The sequence below is a fragment of the Xyrauchen texanus genome, chromosome 23 (assembly GCF_025860055.1).
Source record: "Xyrauchen texanus isolate HMW12.3.18 chromosome 23, RBS_HiC_50CHRs, whole genome shotgun sequence".
NCBI lineage: Eukaryota > Metazoa > Chordata > Actinopteri > Cypriniformes > Catostomidae > Xyrauchen > Xyrauchen texanus.
Genome location: NC_068298.1, coordinates 37,049,462 through 37,076,794, shown reverse-complemented (window position 1 = coordinate 37,076,794; position 27,333 = coordinate 37,049,462). Strand labels below are relative to the sequence as shown.

The window sequence follows — 27,333 nt, the reverse complement described above, 5'->3', positions numbered from 1 at the left end:
TTTTTGTTGGGACGGGTTGGGTGGGTGGCGAGGGAGGGGGGGACTCTAAAAAGGAGCTGTCCACTAGTGTGAGTCGCGCAAATGCTGGCGGATGCATGCGAACCTGGGCGGAGCGTCCTCTACAACGTCAAAAAAAAAAAAAAAACAACTCTGGTGCCTTATATTCTCTCCACACGTTTACATGCTTTACGTGTCCGACAATTTTACCAATAGCTGTTTGTCTTTCTTTGTTGTTTGGGGTCACAACGGCATTGTTGCTGTACCAATTATGGTGTTTATTAAATGACTTCTTCAACAAGCCAATCAAAGAAAGAGACGCAAAGGGTTCTCCGTCCCTCCCGTCATCGGGAAAACAACGATTACGATTATGTCATTATCAAACAGCTTTGACGTAAACATGGATGTAGTCACCTAAAGGCGGTGGAGGTCTGCTCCCTGTGCTCCGCGTAAAAAAAATAACAGGTAAAAAAAGAAAGAAAAAGTGGCGCGTAAAAAAGTCCAAAAACAGTGTCTCGTGCTACAGCCCAGCGTTATGCTAATGTAGGCCTATATTAGTAGACTAACGACCGAGGCAGTAGTCTATATGATTTTTGTATGGTGCTAATATCCACGTTTGTGGGATTTTTTTTTTCTGCCGGTCTTATAATTTGCTGAATTCGTTATATTGTCAACCTCGTCACATCACTCCTTGAGATTTTACTTTTCTCATTATAGCTAACATTTCCGTGTGCAATATATTTTAGGCTGTGTGCCAATGGCGGCATTTTGTATGTCTGTGTGGATACTCATCCCCTGTAATGACAAAAAATAAACGCATGGACTTGTATTATTTCTAAGAACTAAAACAAGAGGACTAACTTTTCTGGGCAGTGTCAAACTGCCTGAGTCAAAGTTGAGGGTTCTTTTCAGTAATCGAACCATCCGGTGTCATGATAAATAGAGTCCTCATGGGGGGTAACCATTTATAATGCCTGAGCAAAACCATCATGTTATCGTGATAGCATGTCATTGGAGTCTAGGCTAACTGAAATCACAAACAACACATCTTTAATTTCGCAATCAGTAACTTAAGTTATATACTATTATGAGTATCTTATTGTTTAAAAGTCATTAAATGTTGTATTTACAAATTTGTATCGTCATACATCATGAAATGATTTTAAAGGATTTTTACTCAGGTAGTAAATATAGTACCCAATAATAGGTCCCTCAGCCAATGGAATTGCTGTGACGTCAGAGAGAGAGACTGGATTTCTCAGACACCGGCAGTTCTCGTGCACATGCCGTGCATCCCTTCTACGTGACGTAAATGCGACAACTTTGTAAAGTCAAATTTCCTTTTCCAGCTTGGCGGTTTTGTATGGAAGCCCATTTCCACAGCATAAAAAAAAAATTGTGCTTTGGTAAATTAGAATTATGACATACTAAGTTAAAATGTCACGATAAAAAGTCAAAATGTTGAGAAAAAAAAAATCTGAATTATGAGACACTATGGCATAATTTCAAGATAAAAAGTCAAAATAATGACATAAGTCATAATTTCGAAATCTGAGAAAACATTAAATTGTGAATTGATGAAATATGGCAAGCATGAGGATCCACGCAACATTCCTTAAGGCCAAGTCACCATTATTACCCAAGTAAGTAATAAAATCTGCATTTGGGAAGGGGTCGTTTTGACACATTTTGCAATTAGAACCTGGATTTGATCAACATTGATCGTTTATATTGTAAATGTGATTGAGCGATGCGCTTCCTAGACTGAAGGCACAGCACTCAGTCGCATTTACGACATGTAAATACTTAGATAATAATGGTGACTCCTTGGCTCCCAATGTTGTTTGGAGAATCATGCTCGCCATCTTTTACCAATTCAATGCATTCTCATATTTCAATATGAGATATTTTTCAGTATATTGTAATTTGGATTTTTTTATCTCATCATTTTGACCTTTATTCTTAAAATTTTGATTTGCCAAAGAACAATTTTTTTTTTTAATGTGGCGGAAATGGGCTTCCATAGTTTTGAGTGGTTTAATACTCGGTTGCTAATCTGTTTTTTATTTACATTTTTTAAATATCTTTTTAGCCAATGTTAAATGCACAATGCTTCAGTCAGAAGTATTCATAAATATTTGATATAAGAAAATATCTGAAGAGAGTTATTAGGACAACATAAAGTTAAACTCAAATAATCTTATCTTGACATAAGCCAGCTGACTAGCGTTGCTAACATTTGAGGTGAAAAGTCTGTTGCTGTTTCTCAGACCCAAACAGTGCAAATATTCAGTAGTTTCTGCTCTGATTCATGGAGTTTTGTATGAATGAGGCCAGTCTCACACCTTCATATATAGTAAAGCCACCAGCCTACACACAGTTTAGGGTTCCTTGTTAATGATCCCAATGCTAAAGACCTGTTTCATGCTGAGAACATGAGGAAGTCATAAAATCAAAGGATCAAGGCGGTCATTATTTCAGTGTTAAATTGCACAATATTAAACGTACATAGGCACTATGTCTTTCAGTACTTGATTCCACCATACTTCATAACCCCTACATAGATCTCTGTTGGTTAGGCCTATATCGCAGCTCTTCAAGTCTGAAAACTGTGTACTTCTCTTGGAGGGTCTATTTTAAGTATTTATACATATTTTTTATTTGTTTGTTTTCTCTTGAAACCGGTAAGCAAATCTTTCCCTATCACTGCCCAGATCAGATTACGAAACTGTTCAATGTGTGCCACAGTATGCGAATCTTAATGCGAATCAGTAACTCGAATCTTATCAAATATAAAGCGTGACTATAAATCAAATACTGGAAATAACTTTTAAGCCTTTTGTTCTTAAAAAGGGTGTTTTCTAAAGCAGAGCAATATAAATCTGAAACACTCCCTCAAACAGTTACACAAAAGCATTGTTTTGCTCTCAGAAATCCCCCTCAATCAAATCCGCACATGTCTTTTAAAATTCAAGCTCTGTTTTGAGACTATTCTAAAGGTGCTATTGGGTACTAAATGGCTTTGAACTTGCTCAATTCATAACTAGGTGGCAGTGGACAGCCAAGACTTTCTCAAACTGCTCTACCAGCAATGTTACACCTTTGCTTTCAGACCACAGACTAGTATAGTGGTTTGATGCACAACAGGCTGCGGGAAGAAAAACTGTTGGATGGGACTGTGACCGTGTGCTGTAATGGGAGATCCGTTTCAGTCGACTCTCCAATTAGAGGTGCTGATTCTAATGTCTAGTGTATTTCTGAACAAATGTGACTGCGTAAACACATCTGCGGTTTCCATTTCCAGCAGAAACCATTAAAAACAAATGACAAGCTACCATTTTAACTTGTTCTAGATCATCTAATCTCCTCATTACTAGTTGTATTTGTGTGTCTGATAATGATACAGTTTTCCTTCCTTGTTAAACCATGGCCAGTGTCAGACTTTAGTTAGTTCTCATATGTAACGATTCTTTGGTCTCACAAGCTCAAGGCTTCGACCAGCTAAGCATGTAACTGTGAGCATATGTGAGAGTTTTGCGTACCAAGCAGACTGCCCAGGAGTTGTCTGGGATGAGGGTTCTGCATCAAGGGTCAATGCACAAGGAGGATAGTCACATATCCCACCAAACATCTCCTTTTTATTCCCTATCAAATGTGTTGTACCTAAAATTATATATATGACCTGTGATGTGTGTGTGTGTATATATGGTTTGTTACATATGATGCTACACTTTATAAAAAATAAAAAAGATAGCATATATATAAAATATAGATATATATAGATATATAAATATGTATTTGTTTCCTATATATATTCCTACATACATTTAGGAAATATGTATAGGAAAAGCATATTGCTGTTTTTCCTTCGTATTTTATACTTGCAGAAAGCATTGAATCAAATGGATAAAATACTTGCACTTTAAATATATAAAGAAAATAAAAAATCAGCATATTATTTTTGATAGGTGACCTCACATTCAAAGAGTATATAATTACTTTCCAGACTTTGTGACAATTGCTGTTTGGCAGAAATCTATGAAGTTCTTCTACATATTGAAGTCTATTTTGTCTGTGTTACAGAAGGTTTACTAAATTAAACTGCATGATGACTAAGTAGTGCACCAACTGTTATTTTCTTTAGTTGGTTAAAATGTCTGATAAAAAACAAAAAAAATACTGTGATGATTATTCTCATGTGTGTACCCATGTTAAACTTATGTCATACATTCTATTCTGTTTTGCCTTCCCTATATCATTAATATGGTGCTTGAATTGGTTTAGAAATGTTCTACTCTTCATCATCGCCACAACAGTCCTCCTCTGCATCCTATGTTCATTCCCTTGCTGTTTGCGTGTTCCCACGACTCTTTAAATTTGCTTTCTTGGTAACAAGTGTGATTTTGTACAGGTACATATGTTGTTTTTGAGTTGGAAAGCCTTTCTGTCTGAAAATGACTAATTGCAATAAATCATTCATTCCTCCCTGGCATCAATTGGTGTTTGTGTCTGAATACTGTTTGAATCAGCTGCAAGAATAAACCCCATTGACTTGGCATTTTATGGGTCACAGTAGTACTGAATACACTGATATGACAGAGTAATTGTGCCCTGTAAAATAATGGCTCCAAGCTGCTTAAGAACTGTCCAAGGTGCTGATAAAGTGATATCTACTAAGTACTGTAAAATTGCTATGAGAGCCATCAAAGGCTAATTCCAGCTTGCAATCAAGTCAGGTCATTTTTATTTGTATAGCACTTTTCACAACACATCGTTTTGAATCAGTTTTACAGGAAATCATGCTTTAACAGGAAATTAAACTTTAATATCTATTAAGTCTTAGAATCATCATTGTGTAATTTTTAATAGTTAAATAATAATTGTATTTAAAACCCTTGTGAGCAAGCTGTAGGCGACTGTGGCAATGAACACAAAACTCCATAAGATGTTGATTAATGGAGAAAAATAACCTTGAGAGAAACCACACTCACTGTGGGGGCCAGTTCCCCCCTGACTAACATCATTAATATAATGCCAATATTACTTATGTATAGTGCAAGTCATGGTTTATAATTAGTAAACTAAGTAAGTGTTAAGGGTCAGTGTTAAGTGTCAACTGTAAGATTAATGACCAATATCTTTGAAGTTCATCCTAGATTAACAGCAGATGTTCACATTGATGTACTTGTCCTTGTTAGTTGGCTGATGAAGATTTTGTTGACAGTTAAATATGTATTGCATTATAAGAGTGTAGCCCATCAATAGACTGAGGTGATGCAGGCAGAGATCAATGAGGTGCATCGCAGTTCAACCGGCAGGTCATTACGATGAGGTTCGGTGTGGTCCATCCTAAATCCAAGGTTCATGCAGTAGCATATGAAGTATCCGATGTCTTCCAGTTGGAGTTGGCGTCAGTTCATCCTCTGAAATCCATCATAATAGACTCAAGTGATGTCTGGATAGCACCAGCTGTAGTTTGTTGTCATCACTCCAAACAGGAACAGAGCTGGATCTGTTCGGCTCTGGTAACCTCAGATTATGAATCCCGAGGTTGAGACAGGGAAACAAATAGAATAATATTAGCGTAGATGCCATTCGATTTATTGCAGATTTATAGATCATGATCAGGCCTGGACTGGGAAGAGAAATCTGCCCAGGATTTTACATAGCAACTGGCCCAAAAGTCGAGCGGGGGGTTTGCTGTCCTTTTCTGCATAATGCGGCAGCACATTTTAGCTTATCATGGCCCATTCGGTCTGTTTCACGGCCGACCCACTGGACTGCTCGGTTCTCCCAATGGCCAGTCCGCCCCTGATCGGCCCCAAAGTGCGACGGCCCACTGGGAAAATGCCCGGTATGCCAGATTACCAGTCCAGCCCTAATCATGATCACTGTTTCTGGTTCCGGCAGACCTAACTAAAGCAGCCTAATTGTGAGTTGGATAAGAGTTCACAATACTTTGAATGTACTATAATTCGAGAACACTTATGTAAGATATGAATAATGATGGGCTAGAAAGGTTGAAATGGTTTTGTCAGATCCTGCCTATACTCTTAAGCCACGTCCACACTAACACATTTTCCAATTTTTCAGCCACCTTCCCTCCAAACCCTTGTCAAAAAGAGACGACCTCTCACAATCCAATCAGTTCCCGATGGATGTAGTCGAGTCACTGAATCTCCTGTGTCGTTTTACATAGGTAAAATGTCTTTATGAGTGGCAACTGTAGCATTATTAATTATAATGGTAGTCATAATCTAATTGGAAGTGGATGTGGTTAATCTATGGCATTTCCAAAGAAAATCTATGACTTTGCATTACAATTAAGAGATTGTATATGCGATGAATGCTGTTGATTTACAAGTAATGATTAATTAAATTCTTTGTGGCAAAGGAGATTTCTACTAACCAGTGGGGAGGAAATGATGAACGAAAACAAAAGAAGTTGCCTTTTTTTTGTTTTACATGTGAAGAGAAGTCACACTTGAAATGAGATGAAACATATGGATTCCCATAGTCACAGAGATGGAGATCATAAAGTAATCATCACAATCTTTTATTATAACAGCGTCTGAGTTCTACCCTAAACGGGAAAATCAAGTTAGCACAACAGCCAAAGCGAAAAGTAGGCTATAGAGAGGTCCCTTTAAGAAAGCCATTACTAAGAATGTATAAAATTGCAGCTCTTATATTATTCTACATCCCATAAAGCATAAAAGAGCCAAAAGCTCATTCTCTCACTTTCACTGTCTTCATGCTTTAAAACAGGACTATAAAAATCTACTTGCACTTGCTCAAACAAAGTTTGTACCATTAAGTTTCGCTGTCAGCAGAGCTGCTGGCTCACGACCAGAAAGCAATACATTTTCAGGACTGATTTGGGATACTGTTTGTCCTTTTTAAAAGATGCTTCCATATGTGTTTCAATACACTACAGCGATGGAAATGATGACCTGTAGGTTCAAGGTGTGTTGCTTGCAGTCCTGCTGCTCAATGTTTTGTCCAGGCTGACATTTCTGCAGGCACATAGAGACACATGGTGGTCCACTGAATGAAGAATAAGAGGGTGTTGCTTTGAGTCCAAAATGTTTTCCTGTGTTCGAGTTGCACATTTGCATGCTCAGACTCGATAACTTTCAGTCTTCCTTCCTCTCTCGCGCACATACACTCATATACATGTCAATTTACAATGTTTCTTTCAGTCCCATACCCTGTCATGTGTTGAGACACCATAGTTTCCAACATTAAAGGAATATTCCAGGAGTTTTTTCCCTGTAAACAGCATTTGTGGCACAATGTTGATTACCATAGAAATAGATTTGTACTCATCCCTGTTTTTTTTAAGCAACAACTGTGGGTACAGTAAGGCATTAAAAATGAAAGTATAACAAGCAAGGCAAGTGAAAAAAGTGAAAGTGTAGTCAGAAGACTTACATGTTAAAACTAGTGTGATAGAATTAATTGCTAAACATGTCTGTGCAAATATATGTTATATTTGAACTCCTGACATGACCATGTAAAGAATACAAGAAAATGAGTTTTTACTTAACCCTCAAAAACCCATCTGAGCAGAATTGTATGGAGCTAGAACAATGACTAAAGTATTTGAATCTGAATTTTGTTCATTTGAATTCTAGTCATGATATAAAAAATGAACTTCATGTGGATGTTCGTCTGCAGGACTGACGTACATTTTGTGCCATAACTTTTAGAAAAACAATTATTTAGAAAAATTGCCATATCTTTAAAACTATAATGCTTGGTTTTGGCTTGCTTAATGTACTGTAATTTCATGACATATATAACAACCCTTTAACTATCAACATTCATAAATTTAGTGCAGAAAAAATGCAGCGCTGGGCATTAGTGGTAACACATATTTATATTCACACAATGGAGCCTTTTCAGTAAATCAGATGAACTACTTAATATTATTGTTATTTTCAGCTGTTTTCTGTGCTGTTAAGTCATTTAAAAAAATCATTGTTTTTGGTATTCACGGTATATTAAACATTTAAATGAAATAGAAATCTATATTTTTATTATAATGGCTAATCAATATCAATAAATCTCATTAGTTTTAAATATTCAAATGTCTTAACTTTTCATGAATTTACCCTTACTGCTAATAATAAAAATCATGTACTTTGTAAGTTGAATTGTGTAGGAACAAAGGAACATCCACTTACTGCCAACATTTTTTGCAACCCTTAATGCCCAAAGTGCCAATTTTGCAACAATTTCCCCCAAAATATGCATTAAAAATTAAATAAGTATAACCAGTGGCTTTCTAAAAACTTTTAAAGGGACAGTTCACCAAAAATGAAAATTCTCTCATGATTTACTCACCCTCATAACATCCCAGGTGTGTTTGACTTTCTTTCTTCTGCAGAACACAAACAAAGATTTTTAAAAGAATATTTCAGCTCTGTTGATCCATACAATGCAAGTGAATGGTGACCAAAACTTAGAAGCTCCAAAAAGCACATAAAGGCAGCATAAAAGCAATCCATTAAACTTAAGTGGTTTAATCCATGTCTTCTGAAGTGATATGATGTTGTGGCTTAGAAACAGATCAATATTTAAGTCCTTTTTTTTACGATAAATCTCTACTTTCACATTCACATGCTTGGTTTCTTTTGTTTTTGCCAGTTCACATACTTCGTGCATATCGCCACCTACTGGTTGGGGCTGATCAAAGGCGTATACTTGGGCCCTGTCCCAAATGTTACATGTGATGCCTTCAAATCCACATGTCCACACCGTAGGGTGTCCCATTTTACATTTTAGTGCACAGAAGGGTGCTCACAAGCGCCCCTTTGCAACCTCAGTGTGCCCTTCAGCTGAGCCGCATTAGAGTGAGCTCCACAGTGGGCTACCACCCAACAGTCCCCGCTGCTGATCCTCTCGACCAATCACAGCTGACTGGATTTTCCAAGCTGGAGAAAAATCATAGTGGACAAAGCAATGTCAACTGCGGATAAAATATTGATTTCAATAATCGCTTCTTCCTGATTGCAATGACGGATCAGTTGCTTTTCTTGCGTATATAGTATCACATTTTAGTCTGCTGTGTATAACTGGTTCAAATTATTATTATTTTTTGTCCAGAGATATGGAATTACTCCTATACCATTTTAATTTAATAGTTTTTCTTGAGGAAGTTTTATGTTCAGAAAAGTAAGTAAACTAACACAAAAATGTGTAATTGATGTTTCAAAGAGGATTGTAATATTATTGTGAGTCTCTAAAATGTCAAGACAGGAGAGGATACTTTAATGCAAACAGCTTTAGCTTGTAAAATTGCTTATTTTTATTGATATAGCAACTTTCAGTCTAACGATGATATATACCTGAACAAGTGTGTTTTAGTATGATTTTTCAAATCTATGGCAGTGTGTGAGATGAATGTTCTTTCTATACATTTGACCAGGGACTAAAAACAAAATGTTTTTCATTTCGGTTCATTCTGAGCAAAAACTGTATTTTTTCGTTCCAGTTCAGAAGTTCCTCAGCCTCCTTTCCAAAAGTTTACTGGTTAGAACAAAATAAAATAATGGTTAATAACGTTCTATTTAAGATGACAGTACTTTGCGTTAAGGGGTGGCTGAAATACCAATTGCAATGTTGCCAGATCTCTCAAGAGAAACAAGCAACCTGTTCTGGAAAAACAAGCCCAAAATAAGCCACTTGCCTCAACAAAATAAGCAATTCATTTTTCCCTGTGTGGTGGATTTATCGGATAAATTTTTCATAGAAATCATAACAAGTTAATTAACAATTAAGTATAATTTTATTTACAGATCTGCTTCTGAGTCGAATCCCAGCAGCAAAGAATCTGTATTAATGCATCATATCTAACAATAATTCAGTGAAGACATGGACACAACTGAGAAATGTACTTTTTACCTCTAATAATGTTTTCCTTGTACCTAGATTAGCCATGCATGTATATATAGTAATTATATATAGTATACAGTATATAATAGTCATTCAGAGAATGCGACATCCACAACAGGCAATTAGGCAAAGAAATGTGAGATGCAGCAGTTTCCTTCATGATCAGGATGTTACATTTTTTTATCGGGGAACTTGAAGTAATGTAGTTCCAAAATCTATTGTTATAAACCCTTTGGCCTTTAGTTTCATGAAAAAATTATCAGAAACATTTTTAACGGTTATAACCGGTTACCAGCATTTCAAAATAAAGATTTTACTCCAGAACAACTGAACATCAATTTGCTCTGGTTTTTGGTCAAAAAAATTTTGTTCATTTTCCATTTTCGTTCCTTGAACCGTTTTTAGTCCCTGCATTTGACTGTGTTCTAAGCACCTGCATGTAACCATCCATGTGTCTGAATAATGTTTTTTGTTAACTAAAAATCTTTAAATGATTTTAAATGAGTTTTGTTGCTGTAGTTATATGTGTGCTTTGTTTTTCAGAGGTTCTTGATTAAACTGTCTAACGCTTTATTGTCAGTAAATTGTCTGTATTTTCAAATAATCATTTGTGAAACTGCATGTATATGAAAAACATAATGTATGAAAATGCAGTTATCTGAATAAAGCCTTGAAGTCTGTTTCAAATGCACAGGAAGACCACAAGGGCTTAGGGTGCCATTTGAGGCAGGGCCTTGTGGTAAAATACAATTATCATATCACTTCTGAAGACATGGATTAAACCACTGGAGTCTTATGGATTACTTTTATGCTGCCTGTATGTCCTTTTTTGGAGCTTTAAAGTATTGGTCACCATTCACTTGCATTGTATGGACCTACAGAGCTGAAATATTCAGCAAAAAGAAAGAAGAAAGAAAGTCTTATACATCTGGAATGGCATGAGAGAGGGGTCAACTATATCAGTGCTTGGGTCTCTGAGACAAAATCCTAATAAGAATTAGTATATCAGTAATGGACAACCAAAGGTCTTCTGCCTATAACCGTAGTCCCACTACAAAGAAAAAATATAATTTAGACAACTTTACAGCTCAAATAATACACATTTTTAAGGAACAACTAATATAAAAAATCACTTTTATAAAAAATATCATGTTCACATTTCTATTTTAAAAGCCTCAACGTTCAAGGGCCTGTTTACTGTAGTTGTCTCACTGTAACCACGATTTTTGCTTAAAAAACAAAACAAACAAAAACTGAGGTAAAAATGTCTGTGGTAAACAATATACTGTATATACAACAGATGCTGTAGATAGAGCTGAACTTGTACTGAACCTGGAACATTCCTTTAAACATATCCCTGGATCCAATATTGATCATCAGCTATCAAGCAAAGAGTTATCAAACAATGGTACAGAGATAGTAAACTATTTACGGGTCAAATGTATCTTTACAAGTGCCTTCCCATAGTCCACTATTTTTCCCAAATGGAGAAAATAAATGTACAATTAATAAATATAACATAATAAATAATTACAAGGGGTTAGTTAACATGGAGTACTACATGGATCTTTACATGCACCCCAGTGTGCGGCGAAGCCCTTAAACTGGCTACTTTACGAGGCTGATAGTAGGTGCCGCCTCATGAGTAAACCGAATGCTACATCTAAACCAGACCTGTCAATCAGAAAACCATTACTGCACACAGCCTTGTGATAGTTACATATTGTGATGTCACAAAGAGAGTCCTTGGGTGAAACTAATTGATCCGCTAAGTGACATCGTGAATAAATTAAGTTCTAATACCATTACAGTGTGCTGATTGCGATCTCATAATAAAGTCCTCCATACCTTCATAACATGCTCCTTACTGGAATCAAAACAGAACATGCTGCATTGTGATGTCACAGTGCATCTCATTTCAGCAACATGAAATTTCCCTTTCTCTTGACATTCCATGCATTGTTGTGTTGACGTTAATTCTCCAATACGGTCTTGGTCTCCTTTTCCTTTCGTATTTGGCACGTAATGTTCATAGCATTATTAACAATGTGTATTTTTGTTGTAATAATACTAATAATACATACACCGATCAGCCACAACATTAAAACCACCAGCCTAATATTGTGTAGGTCCCCCTAGTGCCGCCAAAACAGCACCAACCCACATCACAGAATAGTGTTCAGAGATTATATTCTTCTCAACACAATTGTACAGAGGGGTTATCTGAGTTAATGTAGACTTTATCAGTTCGAACCAGTCTGGCCATTCTCTGTTGACCTCTCTCATCAACAAGGTTGTTTCTGTCCACAGAACTGACGCTCACTGGATGTTTTTTGTTTTTGGCACCATTCTCAGTCAATTCTAGAGACTGTTGTGTGTGAAAACCCCAGGAGATCATCAGTTACAGAAATACTCAAACCAGCCCGCCTGGCATCAACAATCATGCCACACTCCAAATCACTGAGATCACATTTTTTGCCCACATTCTGGTTGATGTAAACATTATCTGAAGCTCCTGACCCGTATCTGCATGATTTTATACACTGCTGCCACATGATTGGCTGATTAGATAATCACATGGATGATTGTTGGTACCAAGTATTTCTGTAACTGCTGATCTTCTGGGATTTTCACACACAACAATCTCTAGAATTTACTCAGAATGGTGCCAAAAACAAAAAAACAAAATGAGCAAAGTCTATGGTAACTCGGATAACCTCTCTTTACAATTGTGTTGAGAAGAATATCATCTCAGAATGCTCTTCTGAGATGAGGGTTGGCGCTGTTTTCGAGGGGGACCTACACGATATTAGGCAGTTGGTGTTAATGTTGTGGCTGATCGGTGTATAATGGTCATAATAAATGTACTGTACATTGAAATAAGGACATTATAATGCTACGTTTGTATTTTTCTTGTTTCAAGAAACAAGTCAGTCTCATTTATCCAATCCCGCTGAGTCTATGATGCGAGTTCAGAGGTCAAAGTTAGAAGGCTCTTCAGCTTTTGTGCTCCAAAGCATGTTTTTGACCGACCCGTCCATTGGCCCCATGACCTTGGCTAATAGAAGGGCTGGATTTAGTTTTACGCAGGTAACCTTCCTTCCCCTCCACACTAAACAGACTGGCTTCAATCTTATCCAGGTCGTCACTTCCTGCGTGGAACTTTGCCTGCAGGAGACTGACGTATGTTTCGTAACGGCATTTCTGCAGTGACAAAGAAAAATAAATTCAAGATTACCATAAATAAAATGCTTATGCACTTAGATTTGTGTCATATTTAAGACATGTTAAATCTTACATATATTCAAATATATAAAGTGCATATAAACATCTATTAATACATTTGCTATTTTCTTAATGAAATGGAATGGAAATGAATCATTGTCTTTTGAGGGCACTTTATCTTGTGACAAAGGGTTGATATGCTTCAAATGAACAAATCAATGAATACTTATATAGGTTCCATTAGAAACCAATTAGTTCTTCTCCATTAGTTCTCTTTATTGGGTCTGACCTCATAGGCTAAATAGTGCTCTTTGATTCGATATTCTTCTGATTCCTTGCTCTTGGGCGTCAGATCTGGTGGGCTCCTCTTGTGTTCCTCCAATTCCAGAGAGATCTGCTTCAGTTTGTTCTCATGGGATTTCAGTTGCTCCTCCTGCACCAATCACAGAGACCAATCAATCAGAGGCAGTTCCAGCTAAATTATTTTTGATGTGTCTATTTGTACGTATGGCAGCAGTGTCCTGGTGAAATGAACACTAGAGGCACTACAAAATCTGTGGAGAATAAAAATTTGGAGATTAAATGATAAAGAATTTAATATTGAGATGAATTCATCAGAACAATTTAACAGCAGGAACTTTTATCCTTTCTCACAGAAGTGAGGAAGAACAGACGAAGGTGCAGGTTGGCCAGTCAGAAGAAAGGGGCGTTTCAGGGCCACCTACATGCGCAAATTAACTTTTCACCTCTTTTAATTACTTTTTAGATGTAAAATCAAATTATCAAAATGCCATTTTTCTAATATCCTATTTTTAACTTGAGCATAAAATATAAAGTAAAAAAAAAACAAGTCATTATTTTGCTTTTGTAAGTGATTAATCATCTTAAATGAGATTTTTCTGACTCTCATTTATGATTAGGTTTAAGGTTTAGGGTAGGCAGGTGGGTTTTATTGATTTAAAACTCGACCATAAACCTTAAGAGCTTAAAAACCTCATCTGTCATTTTCCTGCGATCAGGATGAATAATAGTGTACAACTTTCTGCCTACAATGTTTTTTTAAATAAATAATCTGAAATAGTCTGTTATAAAAAGTATTAGACAATTTTGTTGTCACATGACCTCATTATTTTGCACTGCATGTTTAATTTAGAGTCCAGTTATAATCTCAGAAAAAAATATATATTATTGTTTTGCATTTTAATCCAATTGCATAGAATAATGTCTTATGTTTTGCCAGTCTGACGGAATTATGAATAAAGATTGATGACTTGAAACAGAAAGTCAAATCTAGCGCATTGCATTGCGGAATACTATGATATCCCATGCAACATTTTATCAAATGGTGTAGGTCATCAGGGTATTCTATGCATATAGAAAATGTGTGTACTGGTCATAGTATACATTATGCATAGTGCTTAAAATAGTACAAGTTGTATGGTAACATGCTGTTCTGAAGTCTCTGATTACTGTTTGTAGAACAGAACACATGGAAGATGTAATCTGCAAATAATATATGTAGTTTGATTATTTGACATTTATATTTAGAATTGATTTTATTTTATATATATATATTTTAATATAATAAATGCATGACTTTGCATTTGTGCTTGTTGGCACATGGACACAGCTGCACTGGAGGAGGACACTGGGGTGTACAGACTGCATACACATGTGTATTTGTGTACCTGGTTGAGTCTTGTTGTGGATGAGGGCAGTAATGGTCTGCAGAATTTCTTCATGGAGCCGATGGCAGCAGGAAATGCCGGGGCCGAGAATAGAGCCGCCACCAGATTCATTCGGAAAATCCACGACATCATCTCCTCCTCACTCCTGCAAACACATACACAGAGTGAAAGTCAAATGATTTAACTAACAGAGGGTGCATATACTATAAGGGATCATATACTTTAAGGGATAATGTAAAGTTAGTCCATCTTTTGTACAAAGTAAAATCGCATCAGCCTGAATAGTGATGGGAATTGTAATGATTTTTTTACAATTCCTGTTATGTTTCCTCTTAACTATTCCAGTTCCTTAGAGTGATTGTTCACCCCAAAATGAAAATTCAGTCATTGTTTACTCACCCCTGTGTAGTTACAACCCCATCTGACTGACTTTCTTTTTCTAAACACAAAGGGAGAAATCATGAAAGAAATGTTGCGCTCAGTGATATCACAAAATGGCAGTTCATGGTGACCACATCTTCAAGCTTCAAAAGGATGCAAAAGTATAAATGAGAAGTCTAATGAATTATTCCATGAGACTAATGATTGTTATGAAAGCATACGATAAGGTTTGGTGAGAAACAAACTGAAATCGAATGTATTATTTCGTGTAACTGTTGACCGATCGTTGCTCTCCTCTGAACTTTCATGAGACTGCACAAGAGCAGTATCTGTCATGAGACGGGGCTTTCAAGCGACTACTAATTTTGTTGATTTAAAAATGGTCCACCACAGCGATACTAACGACAGAACACAACACAGCTGCACACAAACCAGAGAACAGAACTTACTTAACCTGTCTGATGTATTTCAGAGAATAGATGCATTTCTATGCCCAGCCTCATTTATTTGAAACAGAGTACTCAATCAAACAGAGAGAGAGAGGTGGCGGGAATGTCTGTCACCTCTTCTCCATTCTGAACCGGTGAGTGTTTGTGACAGACCTCCGACTGAAGAGATTGATACCTCATCAAAAACATTCTTGGCCAAAATCGAGTAGTTTTTATCAAGTAGGCTAATGAGATGTTGGCTTCAATATACGGTTTTGAGAAAGATGTTAGACTGGTGCCAGTTCATAGCAGACAGGGATTCTCAGGACGTTGCTGAAAATAGAAACCAAGTGATCAATAGAATGTATCGTCGTTCGGCACAGCTGGTTAGGACAAAAACACAAAATATACATTTTATCACATGTTGTTGCTGTCAGGTTAGGAAAAGGTGTGAATGTTCAGCCTCCTCAGTCTTGCTACAGGTACATCTCACTGAGTTCAATTGAGTACTCGGTTATAAATAAATAAGGCTGGGCATAGAAATGCATCAATTCTCTTATGTTTAGTAAGTTCTGTTCTCTGGTTTGTGTGCACCTGTGTTATGTTCATTTGCTGAGGTGGACCTCTTTTTAGATCAAAAGAGTTTTAGAACCCAAAATATGTTAGAGAGAATGTTAGGGACAGACAGTCTCAGTCACCATTGACTTTCAAAATATGGAGGAAAAAAACATTCACTGAAAGTTAATTGTAACTCAGGCAAACATTCTGTTTAATATCTACTTATCGTGTTGCATGGAAGAAAGAAAGTCATATGGGTTTGGAACAACATGATGGTGAATGATGACAGAATTTACATTAATAATAATTATAATTATAATAATAACTCTGTAATACATGTTAAATGTGTATAATGTAATGGACTATAGGGGAGTTAACATCCATTATGTCATTTGTGAAAGTAACGAGTTACTCACTACTTGAGTACTATTTTAATTGGATCCTTTCTTACTCTTACTCAAGTAATTATTTATGTTAATACTTTTACTTGTACTTGAGTAATTATTTTTTAAAGTAATTGTACCTTTACTTGAGTACAGTTTTTGGTTACTCTACCCACCTCTGTTTAATTTTATCTAAGGGTCTTTAGATCTACACCTCTGCCTTTTCAGACACAGAGAAAAAGTAGTGCGACCACACACTTGGTCAATATACTGTGAATTTAAATCCACAATCCAGAAATAATAATATCCACAGAATGTAGAGGGGTTGGGACTCAAAAGAAAACGTATTATTCATTTTTTGGTAAACAACAGCGCATCACCTTCAGCGTTTGAGTCAGAAATGTGTGAGTTTTTGGGCACTTCAGCGGTTCATTCAACGGTTTGAACTGCATGCATTGCAGCCAATCAGAATCGAATATTCAAACAGACTATGTTATAAAATCATATATACAACAGTTAGTTCTGGTCCTCGAATCTGATTGGATGAGAGACGTTCCATGAGTACTGATGTCAGCACTCGGATGCTTCATTTTGTGTATGACTCCGCTTGTGTTTGTGCAGTTCTAAAATAAAGTGTAAGAGCAGTGTAGATGTGTTAAGAGCTATACATGTCTCTTTACATTTATTTTTGTGACATTAATGATTTTAGCCAGCAGGTGGCTCCAAAAGACAATTGTTTTGTGTAATATAAGCCAGTTCAGGTGACATGAAGTGAGTCAGCATCAGTCAGTGTTTTTTCCCATCAGCACAACGTGATCGTGCGGATTATTCTACACTGCTAAAACTAGGAAATAGCTTTAAATAAACAACTTCAGCATTAAGGCTCATCACAGATGAGAGACACAACAGACAGATTAATTACACAAACTCAAGGCGCTTACCTCTTACTGGAGTTTTCACATTGGAGAGGAAATACTGTTAAAAATGGTGGAAGACATAGCGGTGTCTATAGTGAATGACATTTGCTCACCGGCTACTGCGAAATAGGGAGGAATACCCCTGCTTGGACAGCTATTTTTCCACTGAGAAAGTAGGATGCATTTCACCAAAATGACATTATCCTCAGAAAGCTGACTAACTAAATCATCTCTGCATGGGTTTGGCAACAGGTGATTGCACACGCTCCATGTCTCTCTCTCTCTCTCTCTCTCTCTCTCTCTCTCTCTCTCTCTCTCTCTCTCTCTCTCTCTCCCTCTCCCTCTCCCTCTCCCTCTCCCTCTTACACACACACACACACACACACACACACACACACACACACACACACACACACACACACACACACACACACACACACACACACACACACACACACACACACACACATCAATCCTTGTTTATCCAATAACTTGTTTGAAACAGCACAAGCCGTGATACTAGTTCTAAAGTGAGGCTAGGACGCATCATTTGGTTTGAACCAGCAATGTCAGATTCTGATCCATCATGTAAGAAAATAGTTCCTTGCAAAAATTCGTTTTTTATGACCGTACTAACTTTTTCCAAAATTTTTTTTACATTTACTTGTTCATTGAACTGTTGTATATAATCAATATAACACTCGCAATCGTGCTATATGGCCCTAAATCAGCACTGCTGTAATTACCTACGGCACTTGGTCATGAATTAACATTTTTGTTGCAAGATGTTTTTACTGTTTTTTTTTACAAATTTTTTACTTAATACTCACAAGGTATATTATAAAAAAAAACATTTAAGTGCTACTATATCAAAACTATTATGCAAAATAAAAAAATGCAAAACCTTTTACCAAACCCTTGCATAGGTGTGTTAAAGATTTGTTTTTGTCACGAGACACAACACACTGTAAAAGACGAGGCTGAATCCAGCTTCTTAATCGGCAGATTCTTACTCAGTAAAAGGATCGCTGTGCTTAAGTTCTTCTTCGCCACTACACAACTCAATCTCTGGTGAGAAAATCTGAATATTTACTCAACATATTTTGTTGCATAACACGAAATTTGGTGGCAAATGCGAGTGATTTACTCGATATATAGAGCTGCTTGACCCAGCCTATTAGGGCAAACCTACTTGTGCCTAGACTTAGCGCATACTTGCATACTTGCTAAAAACTCTTAACATTGATTAATACAAATAGAGAAAGTGGATTGTGTCAGTGCAGTTAAAGAGTTGTACTGCTTACGGGGCCTGCAGGAGGAACACCCTCCAGTCTGAGGTCTTCAGTTTCAGGACGTTGGCTCTCTTGCTGTAGTCACATGCTCTTGTAGCCAGTGCGTGATGAATCCGGACTGCATTCTTCAGATCTACCTCTGACAGATCTTTATCAGGCTTATACTCATCCTGTCCACACGGTGGAGACATAGAGCAGAATGAGTAAAATATAAAACACCACTGTCAGAGACAATGGGTTCATCTCATTCAGCAATTCAAAGCCTTATTTTCTGTCTTTAAAAGAGATTTTATTTTTAAATGAGTTTTTTCGCTAATGTGCACGAAAGGGAAACGGTCCTGCAAACAGTTAAGAATTAGAGTTTGCTGGAGAAGATTTACAAAGTCATCTTTTTTATATATTTGTTCATTAATGTTCTATTTTATAATAGCATTGTATTTTTTTTATCAGCTACAACACAATTACAAGATTCATATTATTATAATATATAATTCCTATTATATTTCCAGAGTGAAGAAAGAACCAGAAGTGTCAAATACATCAAATATAAACATCTCTTTTTTGATAATTAGTGTAAAAAAAAAAAAAAAAAAACCACACATAATTAGATTAAAAACACAAAATAAAAGTTTATATTTCCAAACTAATACAGGAAGCCACTCGCTGAAATTAGGTTGTGACAAACGTAGCAAGGCCATGTGACAACAATGCAGCACACTTCTAATCTACATTAAACTACTTTTAAATGTTTATTGTTGCATTCTGTTCAGTACAATCTGTTTCACCAACAAATTATTCAAAATAATGCCACCTTGCTCATGCCTTTACTCGTCGTTTAGAATATACTGAGCAGTGTTTGTTAAGTAGCAATCTAGTATTCCATGAAATTCAATGCTTGGAATATATGCAAAGTGCACAGTTTATTCTGTATACTGCTTACTAAAAATAGTATGTGAAATTGTTAGGAATGAGGCAGCGAGGAGAGAGGATCTAAATGCAGGCTTCTTTATTATTAACAAAATACAAAACAAACACAAAAGGAAAAAACCCTCGATGGGGAAACAAACATAAACTAAGAACTCAGGCAGGGAAACACAGATCAGGCTTGACAAAATTCAACGAACGACCAGGAGTGAACAAAAAGCAGGGCTTAAATAACCAGGGAGTGATGACTGAATTAGACACAGGTGAGAACAATGAACAAAATGGCAGTGGTGATGGCAGGTGGATTCTGGGAAGTGTAGTACATTTAACAATGACAAGTGAAACCCAGGGCAGACAACAAGGGAATCGTGACATAGCCAGCCCCCCCCCCCCTCAAAGGAGCGGCTTCCAGACGCTCCTCAGAGAAAAAAAATAAATGAAAAAAAAAAAAAAATCATCCAAGGAGTGGGGGGACAAACAGACAGACCAGAGCAGCACAAGGGGCAAACAGACAAACCAAGGGAGTACAAGGGGAAAACAGGCAGTCCAAGGGGCACAAAGGGCAGACAGGCAGTCCAAGGAGGCACAGGGAGCAGACAGGCTGTCCAAGGAGGCACAGGGAGCAGACAGGCAGTCCAAGGGGGCACAGGGAGCAGACAGGCAGTCCAAGGGGGCACAAAGGGTAAGGACAGGTTCAGGTGGTCTGGGAGCTGGCCACCGGGCAAGGATAGGTTCAGGAGGCCTGGGAGCTGGCCACAGGGCAAGGACAGGTTTGGGGAACCAGGGAGGAGGCCACAGGACGGAAACAGGGTCAGGTGGTCTGGGAGTTGGCCACCGGGCAAGAACAGGGCAGGAGGCCTGGGAGCTGGCCACCCATCAGGAACAGGGTCAGGGGCCCTGGGAGGAGGCCAGAGGACAGGGACTGGGTCAGGGGGCCTGGGAGGAGGCCACAGGTCAGGGGCCGGGTCAGGAGCTGTAGGAGGCTCTGGAAGCAGAGCCGTAGGAGGCTCGGGAGGCGGAGCTGTAGGGGGCAAGGAAGGCTCTGGAGGCGGAGCCGTAGGAGGCTCTGGAGGCAGAGCCGTAGGAGGCTCTGGAGGCAGAGCCGTAGGAGGCTCTGGAGGCAGAGCCGTAGGAGGCTCTGGAGGCTCAGAGGCCTCAGGGGGCGGAGCCGTGGGAGGCTCAGGAGGTAGAACTGAGGGAGGCTCGGGAGGCGGAGCTCTGGAAAGCTCGGGAGGCGGAGCTCTGGAAAGCTCGGGAGGCGGAGCTCTGGAAAGCTCGGGAGGCGGAGCTCTGGAAAGCTCGGGAGGCGGAGCTCTGGAAAGCTCGGGAGGCGGAGCTCTGGAAAGCTCGGGAGGCGGAGCTCTGGAAAGCTCGGGGACTGGCTCGGGAGGCGGAGCTCTGGAAAGCTCGGGAGACTCGGAGGCGGAGCTCTGGAAAGCTCGGGGGGTACTGGCTCTTGGACGGTCAAGGCTACAGCCGCTGGCTCAGGGACATCGGAGGCTACAGCCGCTGGCTCAGGGACATCGGAGGCTACAGCCGCTGGCTCAGGGACATCGGAGGCTACAGCCGCTGGCTCAGGGACATCGGAGGCTACAGCCGCTGGCTCAGGGACATCGGAGGCTACAGCCGCTGGCTCAGGGACATCGGAGGCTACAGCCGCTGGCTCAGGGACATCGGAGGCTACAGCCGCTGGCTCAGGGACATCGGAGGCTACAGCCGCTGGCTCAGGGACATCGGAGGCTACAGCCGCTGGCTCAGGGACATCGGAGGCTACAGCCGCTGGCTCAGGGACATCGGAGGCTACAGCCGCTGGCTCAGGGACATCGGAGGCTACAGCCGCTGGCTCAGGGACATCGGAGGCTACAGCCGCTGGCTCAGGGACATCGGAGGCTACAGGCGCTGGCTCACTGACATCGGAGGCTACAGGCGCTGGCTCACTGACATCGGGGGCTACAGGTGCTGGTTCACTGACCTTCGGGGCTGCAGGCATTGGCTGGTTGGCCGTGGTTAGCGGAGGCTGGAGAGCAGAGGCCTTTCTTCTCCTCCTCCTCCTCCGGGCAGATGAAGTTAGCAGCGCTGGTTCGTTGACCACGGCAGGCGTGGGGGTTGGCTCACTCACCGTGGCTGGAGAGGAAAGCCCAGAGGCGGGAGCTGGGATCTGGAGAGGTGGTTCCCCGGCAGCGAACTCCAAGATGAGTCCCACGTACTCCCACCAGGTGCAGTCTCCGGGAGTTCCCACACCGGTGTTTGGGAACACCGAACCGGTACGCCACCTTCAGAGTGTGGTCATCCCAGCCGGTGCAACTGGCCACGTTGGTGAAAAAGTAGGAGAACTCCCGGACAGTCAAGTCCGCCTGTGTCAGCTCCATGAGGAACCCTGCTAGATCCATAGTTGGTCGTTCGTTCTGTTAGGAATGAGGCAGCGAGGAGAGAGGATCTAAATGCAGGCTTCTTTATTTATTAAACAAACACAAAGGAAAAAACCCTCGATGGGGAAACAAACATAAACTAAGAACTCAGGCAGGGAAACACAGATCAGGCTTGACAACATTCAACGAACGACCAGGAGTGAACAAAAAGCAGGGCTTAAATAACCAGGGAGCGATGACTGAATTAGACACAGGTGAGAACAATGAACAAAATGGCAGTGGTGATGGCAGGTGGATTCTGGGAAGTGTAGTACATTTAACAATGACAAGTGAAACCCAGGGCAGACAACAAGGGAATCGTGACAGAAATAGTATGCAACAGTAAAGGTTTCGAACAGTAGTATGCTACACTGTTTTCACATTGACCTCATTACATGGCATGTTTAATTCAGCCAGTGGCCTCCAGTTATCAATTGTATCATCAACGATTATTTAGCTTTTTTAATCCAATTTTGTGTAAAAATGTGTTTAATGAGACAAGGAGATTTTAACTGTAACAACAATTGATGATATTGCTCATTTGTGACTCTTGAAATGGAAGGTCAGATGGGCACAGTGAGTTGTTGTAGATCATCTGGGAATTCATACATAAAAAAAATGCACATAAAGGTCTATGCTATTCTGTACATAAACAGAGAAAGAGATGATGTAATGACAGAACTGCCTTAGCTATGTTGCAGTGTATCTTTGTGTGTGTGAGTGATTACTTTCTGCAGGTAGAGAATCATTCCCTTCAGCACAGCATAAAACTTCTTCCAGCCTCTGCGTCCTCTCGGGGCTGCAGAGAGAGAGAGAGAGAGAGAGAGAGAGAGAGAGAGAGCTTCACTAATGAGCTGTAGTACTGTTTACTGCAGCATAAACCAAGGAAAGAATATCTTTTACACACACACTGTTCTGAGGTTGAGGTACAGGTAGGTTTACGAGTAAGTGTAGGGTTAGGATTAGGGGTTAGAGTTAGGTTTTGGGAAAGGTTTGGGATAGGGTTAAGTTAACAAATTGCAAATTAAATGCAAGTTCTTTAAATGTAATTACAATGCAACAACATGTACAGTATGTACATAATGAGTACATTGTATCAAATGGTAAAGTACATAGTACTTAAGGCCACATAATATAACATGGGTCCGATGTTTTTATGTTTATATAAAAAAAAAAAATCTAATTAATTGCATGATTTGCACATTAATTTATCGAAATAATTGCAATTAATCACACTGAAGAAGGCCCCACAAAAAAGGATAATTTTGTACACAATAATAAAAATTATTTTTTATTATTATAAGAGACGGGTCACTTCTCCCCACTTTTGGGAAAAATTGGAACACCCAACGGTCACTGGATGTAGAAAGGAAGTCCTGCCTTGCAGGTAAGCCTAAATGAGCCAATCACCTTTTAGATTCAGACATCGCCTGTCAGTCAACTTGAGAACGCTTTTTAGCGTTATCTGAGGTAAAGAAGTGCAATTTATGAAACCAGCGTTGTCAGATGTTACTGATTATTTGAAATATGTTCTTTGATAATAATCTTGACCAACTGTGTTGCCACTTGTTTACAAAGAAAAATAGCTGCTTGACTTTGGTTAAACATAATATGCAAATTTGAAAATGTGTCTCGAGACTTTTCTGTTGTGCTCATTCCAACCGTCTTTCAGTGCAAGAGCACGTCATCTTTGGAACGCTACACTGCTTGCTCTTTCTGGTTTTAAGAGCCGTGTTGTCTGTACATCTGGAGTTGTGCTGACTGCCCCTACACATCAAGGTGGCACATCAAGCTTGAATTGTTCAGATAGGAACATTCCTTATTACAGAACTTTTTTTACATGTTATATTTCATATAATTAATCACACCAAATTAACGGATTAAATAGCCAGTCCTAGTTTATAGGTTTGATATGTTGTCTTGTGCATTTTGCCACTTATTTTGTTATGAACAAAACATAAAGGACAGGAAATGATGGGGAAATGAAGGGGAATGTTACCAGGAAATGTCACAAGCTCGATTTGAACTTGTGCTGCCTGCATGAGCGCCACAACTAAAAAAAACATTATTTTATGGATTTATATCGAAAGCATGATTTTGCAGAGCAAAATATTAGTGTTTGACCAATGCTGATGCATATATTTAGAGAACAGGGTGGCAGATGGATGATATAATGGCAAAATTTTAATGATACAATTTAAAGATACACTACAGAGAATTCTGCCTCTTTTTTCACATCTGTGGTTGACATTTGTTTTTTACATCAGTTGTGCTTTGGCAAAGGTATTCTGCATGGATGACTCTCATGGTTTGAAGCATACCTATGGTTGCCTATGACTGTCATATTAGAGTTGGAAAATTATGACGTCTGAGCAATTTAAGTAACGGTGGGTAAGCAAAATTTTATATTGCGATATTTTTTGTCAATAACGAAATATTTCACGATAAACACATTTATATGGAAAGTGATTCAAAAACGTTTCAAAATGAGTGTAAATGTGCGCAAGATAGAGTGCACTCTCATCCAAGACCACAAGAAAAAGTCACTTTTTAATCATGCAAAAAAGTAATGAATTGTAAATAAAAAAAAATATTGATTATAATATGATAAACAATATTATATTATATTATTTGTAACGCAAACTCTGTTTGGAGTCCACATTTCCTACCATGCAGTGGAATTTTACATGACCGAGAAAGAAACAATAAGTGAAAATTCCTAAAGGTTTACAAATTTTTACAGATTTAACCGGTATGTCGAACACCTCACATATTTGCCAATGGTTCTTCTTTTTTTGTTTTGTATACGGACATGATGTAAACACGTAAGGATGCATAAAGGAAACCTGAAATTTCCCACCAATTTAAACACGGCCGTTCAGAATATAAAATCATTATTTTAGGTTTACCGTCATGACATGGGTTTAAGCATGAACATAATGTTTGTTGTACTGGCTCTATATTGGCATTTTGTTCAATTGTAACACTAAACGAGAAATCCTCTGTAGTGTCTCTTTAACGATGACATGTTACAAAATTGCTGAATTTATTTTAGAATATTTTAGAGGAGATTTTGGTTTCAGTAGATTTTGGAACTGATACACATACATGGTTATTGGTCGATATGATAATCTAAAAAATGGCAACATATAGTGTCTATCAGTACAAAAAACACACACTTACTGCGTCTGCCGTCCATGTCTGCATGGCTTTTGCGTGTCAGAACCCCATGTTTGTAAGTTGCAGCATTGAGTACCAGTGGAATGGCTATGAAAGGGTTACTGCCATCCGTTACCCTGACAACACGTTTCCCCCCCACCTCGCATTGACCATCCACCAGCTCCGACAGGCTCTTCCTCAACTCCTCTTCCTCGCTGCAGAAAACAGCGGGATTAATCACACAAACACACTCAGCATTCATACACGTGTAAAGATATTGTGAACATTACACACATAAGCACCAGAAGTCACATGATAATGTTAGTGCTCTTGAAAATTATATTGATTACTCACATTGCCCACTCCAGCTTTTCGTTCTTTATTGAGTTATAAAGCACCTAAACCAGGCCAGAGACAAATGAGACCATTAGTACCATATGTCTGAAACCGTACAACAACACTACAACCAAACAAACACTAAGAGCCTGTTGTAAAGGGAAAGAATGTTGCTGATTTCAAACAGGCATTGCACATAGGACCGAATATATGAAAGAATATCCACTTGAACCCAATTTAAACACAATTTAAGAACAAACACTTCTTCTTTGTTGCATTCCAGAATATAATTATATTGTTCTCATTATGTTGTTATTGTGTTTAGTGTGTGCTTTAATGAAATCAGTCATAAAATGTGTAGACATGTATGAATGGAAAGCTAAACTCGGTTCCCAAACCAAGTGATCTGCCTAGCTGCCTACTACCTATATTGGCAGCTCTGTTCTCCAGGGTAGCAACTTAACAATCATGGAACCTCATAAGTTACAAATAGCGCTCCGCACAGGAAACGCAAATTGTTGTTGGATTCAGTATAGTTTGACATTAGCATGTTGCTAAGCTAATGGTGAAATACTCTAATAAGAGGAAAGTAAGGGGGCCTGGGTAGCTCAGTGAGTACTGACGCTGACTACCACCCCTGGAGTCGTGAGTTTGAATCCAGGGTGTACTGAGTGACTCCAGCCAGGTCTTCTAAGCAACCAAATTGGCCTGGTTGCTAGGGAGGGTAGAGTCACATGGGATAACCACCTCATGGTCGCGATTAGTGGTTCTCGCTCTCTTTGGGTAGTTCTTGGATGCGGTCGAGTTCTCTCCGCTCCTGACTGTCACAGACGCTGCCTCGTGTGTCTGGGCAGCGATCACACCGAGGCAGCATTTGTGGATGGTTTGTGTTCTCACTGCGAGAACCTTACCATGGCAACGTTGCGATCGAGGCTTTCCTTCCTAAAGAGGAACACCACTCCAGCCGCCCCCCCCCGTGTCGCTCCTTCTTCCCACGGGATTGAGGATGACCTGGCTTGTGATGGAGGCTATTTGGGGATGGCAGCGGGCTCGGTATCCCCGGGTAGATCACCACAAACCACCCGCCACCGGCACACTCGTTGACTTCCGCCCGGGCTCGGGGTGAAAGTGGCTCACCTCACGGCCAGTCTGCTTATCCCCTTGAGCCCCCTGAGCTGAGCTCATCGCTGCATCGGGAGTGTTCCGGCATCTGACGTGGAAAACTCGATTGGGCTACCACCTTCGGGTCGGCACACCCAGTCTGAGGCTGACGGCCAGATGGCCGGCATGCTTGCCCGGGCCACCATCAGCATGGGGTAGGACTGGAACCCTCCGTCCTCCCCACTGTCTTCACGACTAGATGACTGTGTCCTCGGGTCTGGGCACCACTCACAGCCACGCCCACCCCCCCACCACCCAGTTCATTTCTTCTCAGAGGTGCATGATGGGCTGACGAGGTCGTGGAGGGCACCTTTCACTGCCTGAAACTGGCCTCCTCGCTCATCCGCTCTCACTACCCTCGACGGTGGAGCACCCCACGAGTACTCGGTGGTCCCCCAGGTGGACAGAGCGGTTGCGATCCACCTGTGTCCCGAGACGCCGCCACATGGCGGGATCGCCCGGTGATCCCCTCCAAGGCCAAGAAGGTCACAGCGCAGATTCTCGGGCAGGCGATGGTCACCCTCGTGGTCCAGGAATGACACCTCTCGCTGAACCTGGTCGAGATGCGGGACGTGG

At 39.6% G+C, this 27,333-nt stretch overlaps 1 protein-coding gene across 1 annotated transcript in view; it reads right to left on the bottom strand.

Annotated features, from left to right (window-relative positions):
* Window positions 1-6,545: 6,545 nt before the first annotated feature.
* LOC127617105 (PH and SEC7 domain-containing protein 2-like) overlaps window positions 6,546-27,333 on the bottom strand; it is a 43,052-nt gene continuing 22,264 nt past the window's right edge. Inside the window, exons 7-13 of the mRNA XM_052088994.1 lie at window positions 25,615-25,658; window positions 25,285-25,475; window positions 22,830-22,900; window positions 18,782-18,939; window positions 14,811-14,955; window positions 13,412-13,555; window positions 6,546-13,101 (exon numbers count right to left, since the gene is read on the bottom strand). Of these exons, the coding sequence (XP_051944954.1) occupies window positions 12,895-13,101; window positions 13,412-13,555; window positions 14,811-14,955; window positions 18,782-18,939; window positions 22,830-22,900; window positions 25,285-25,475; window positions 25,615-25,658 (960 nt within the window). The 3' untranslated portion in view covers window positions 6,546-12,894. The remainder of the gene's footprint in view (window positions 13,102-13,411; window positions 13,556-14,810; window positions 14,956-18,781; window positions 18,940-22,829; window positions 22,901-25,284; window positions 25,476-25,614; window positions 25,659-27,333) is intronic.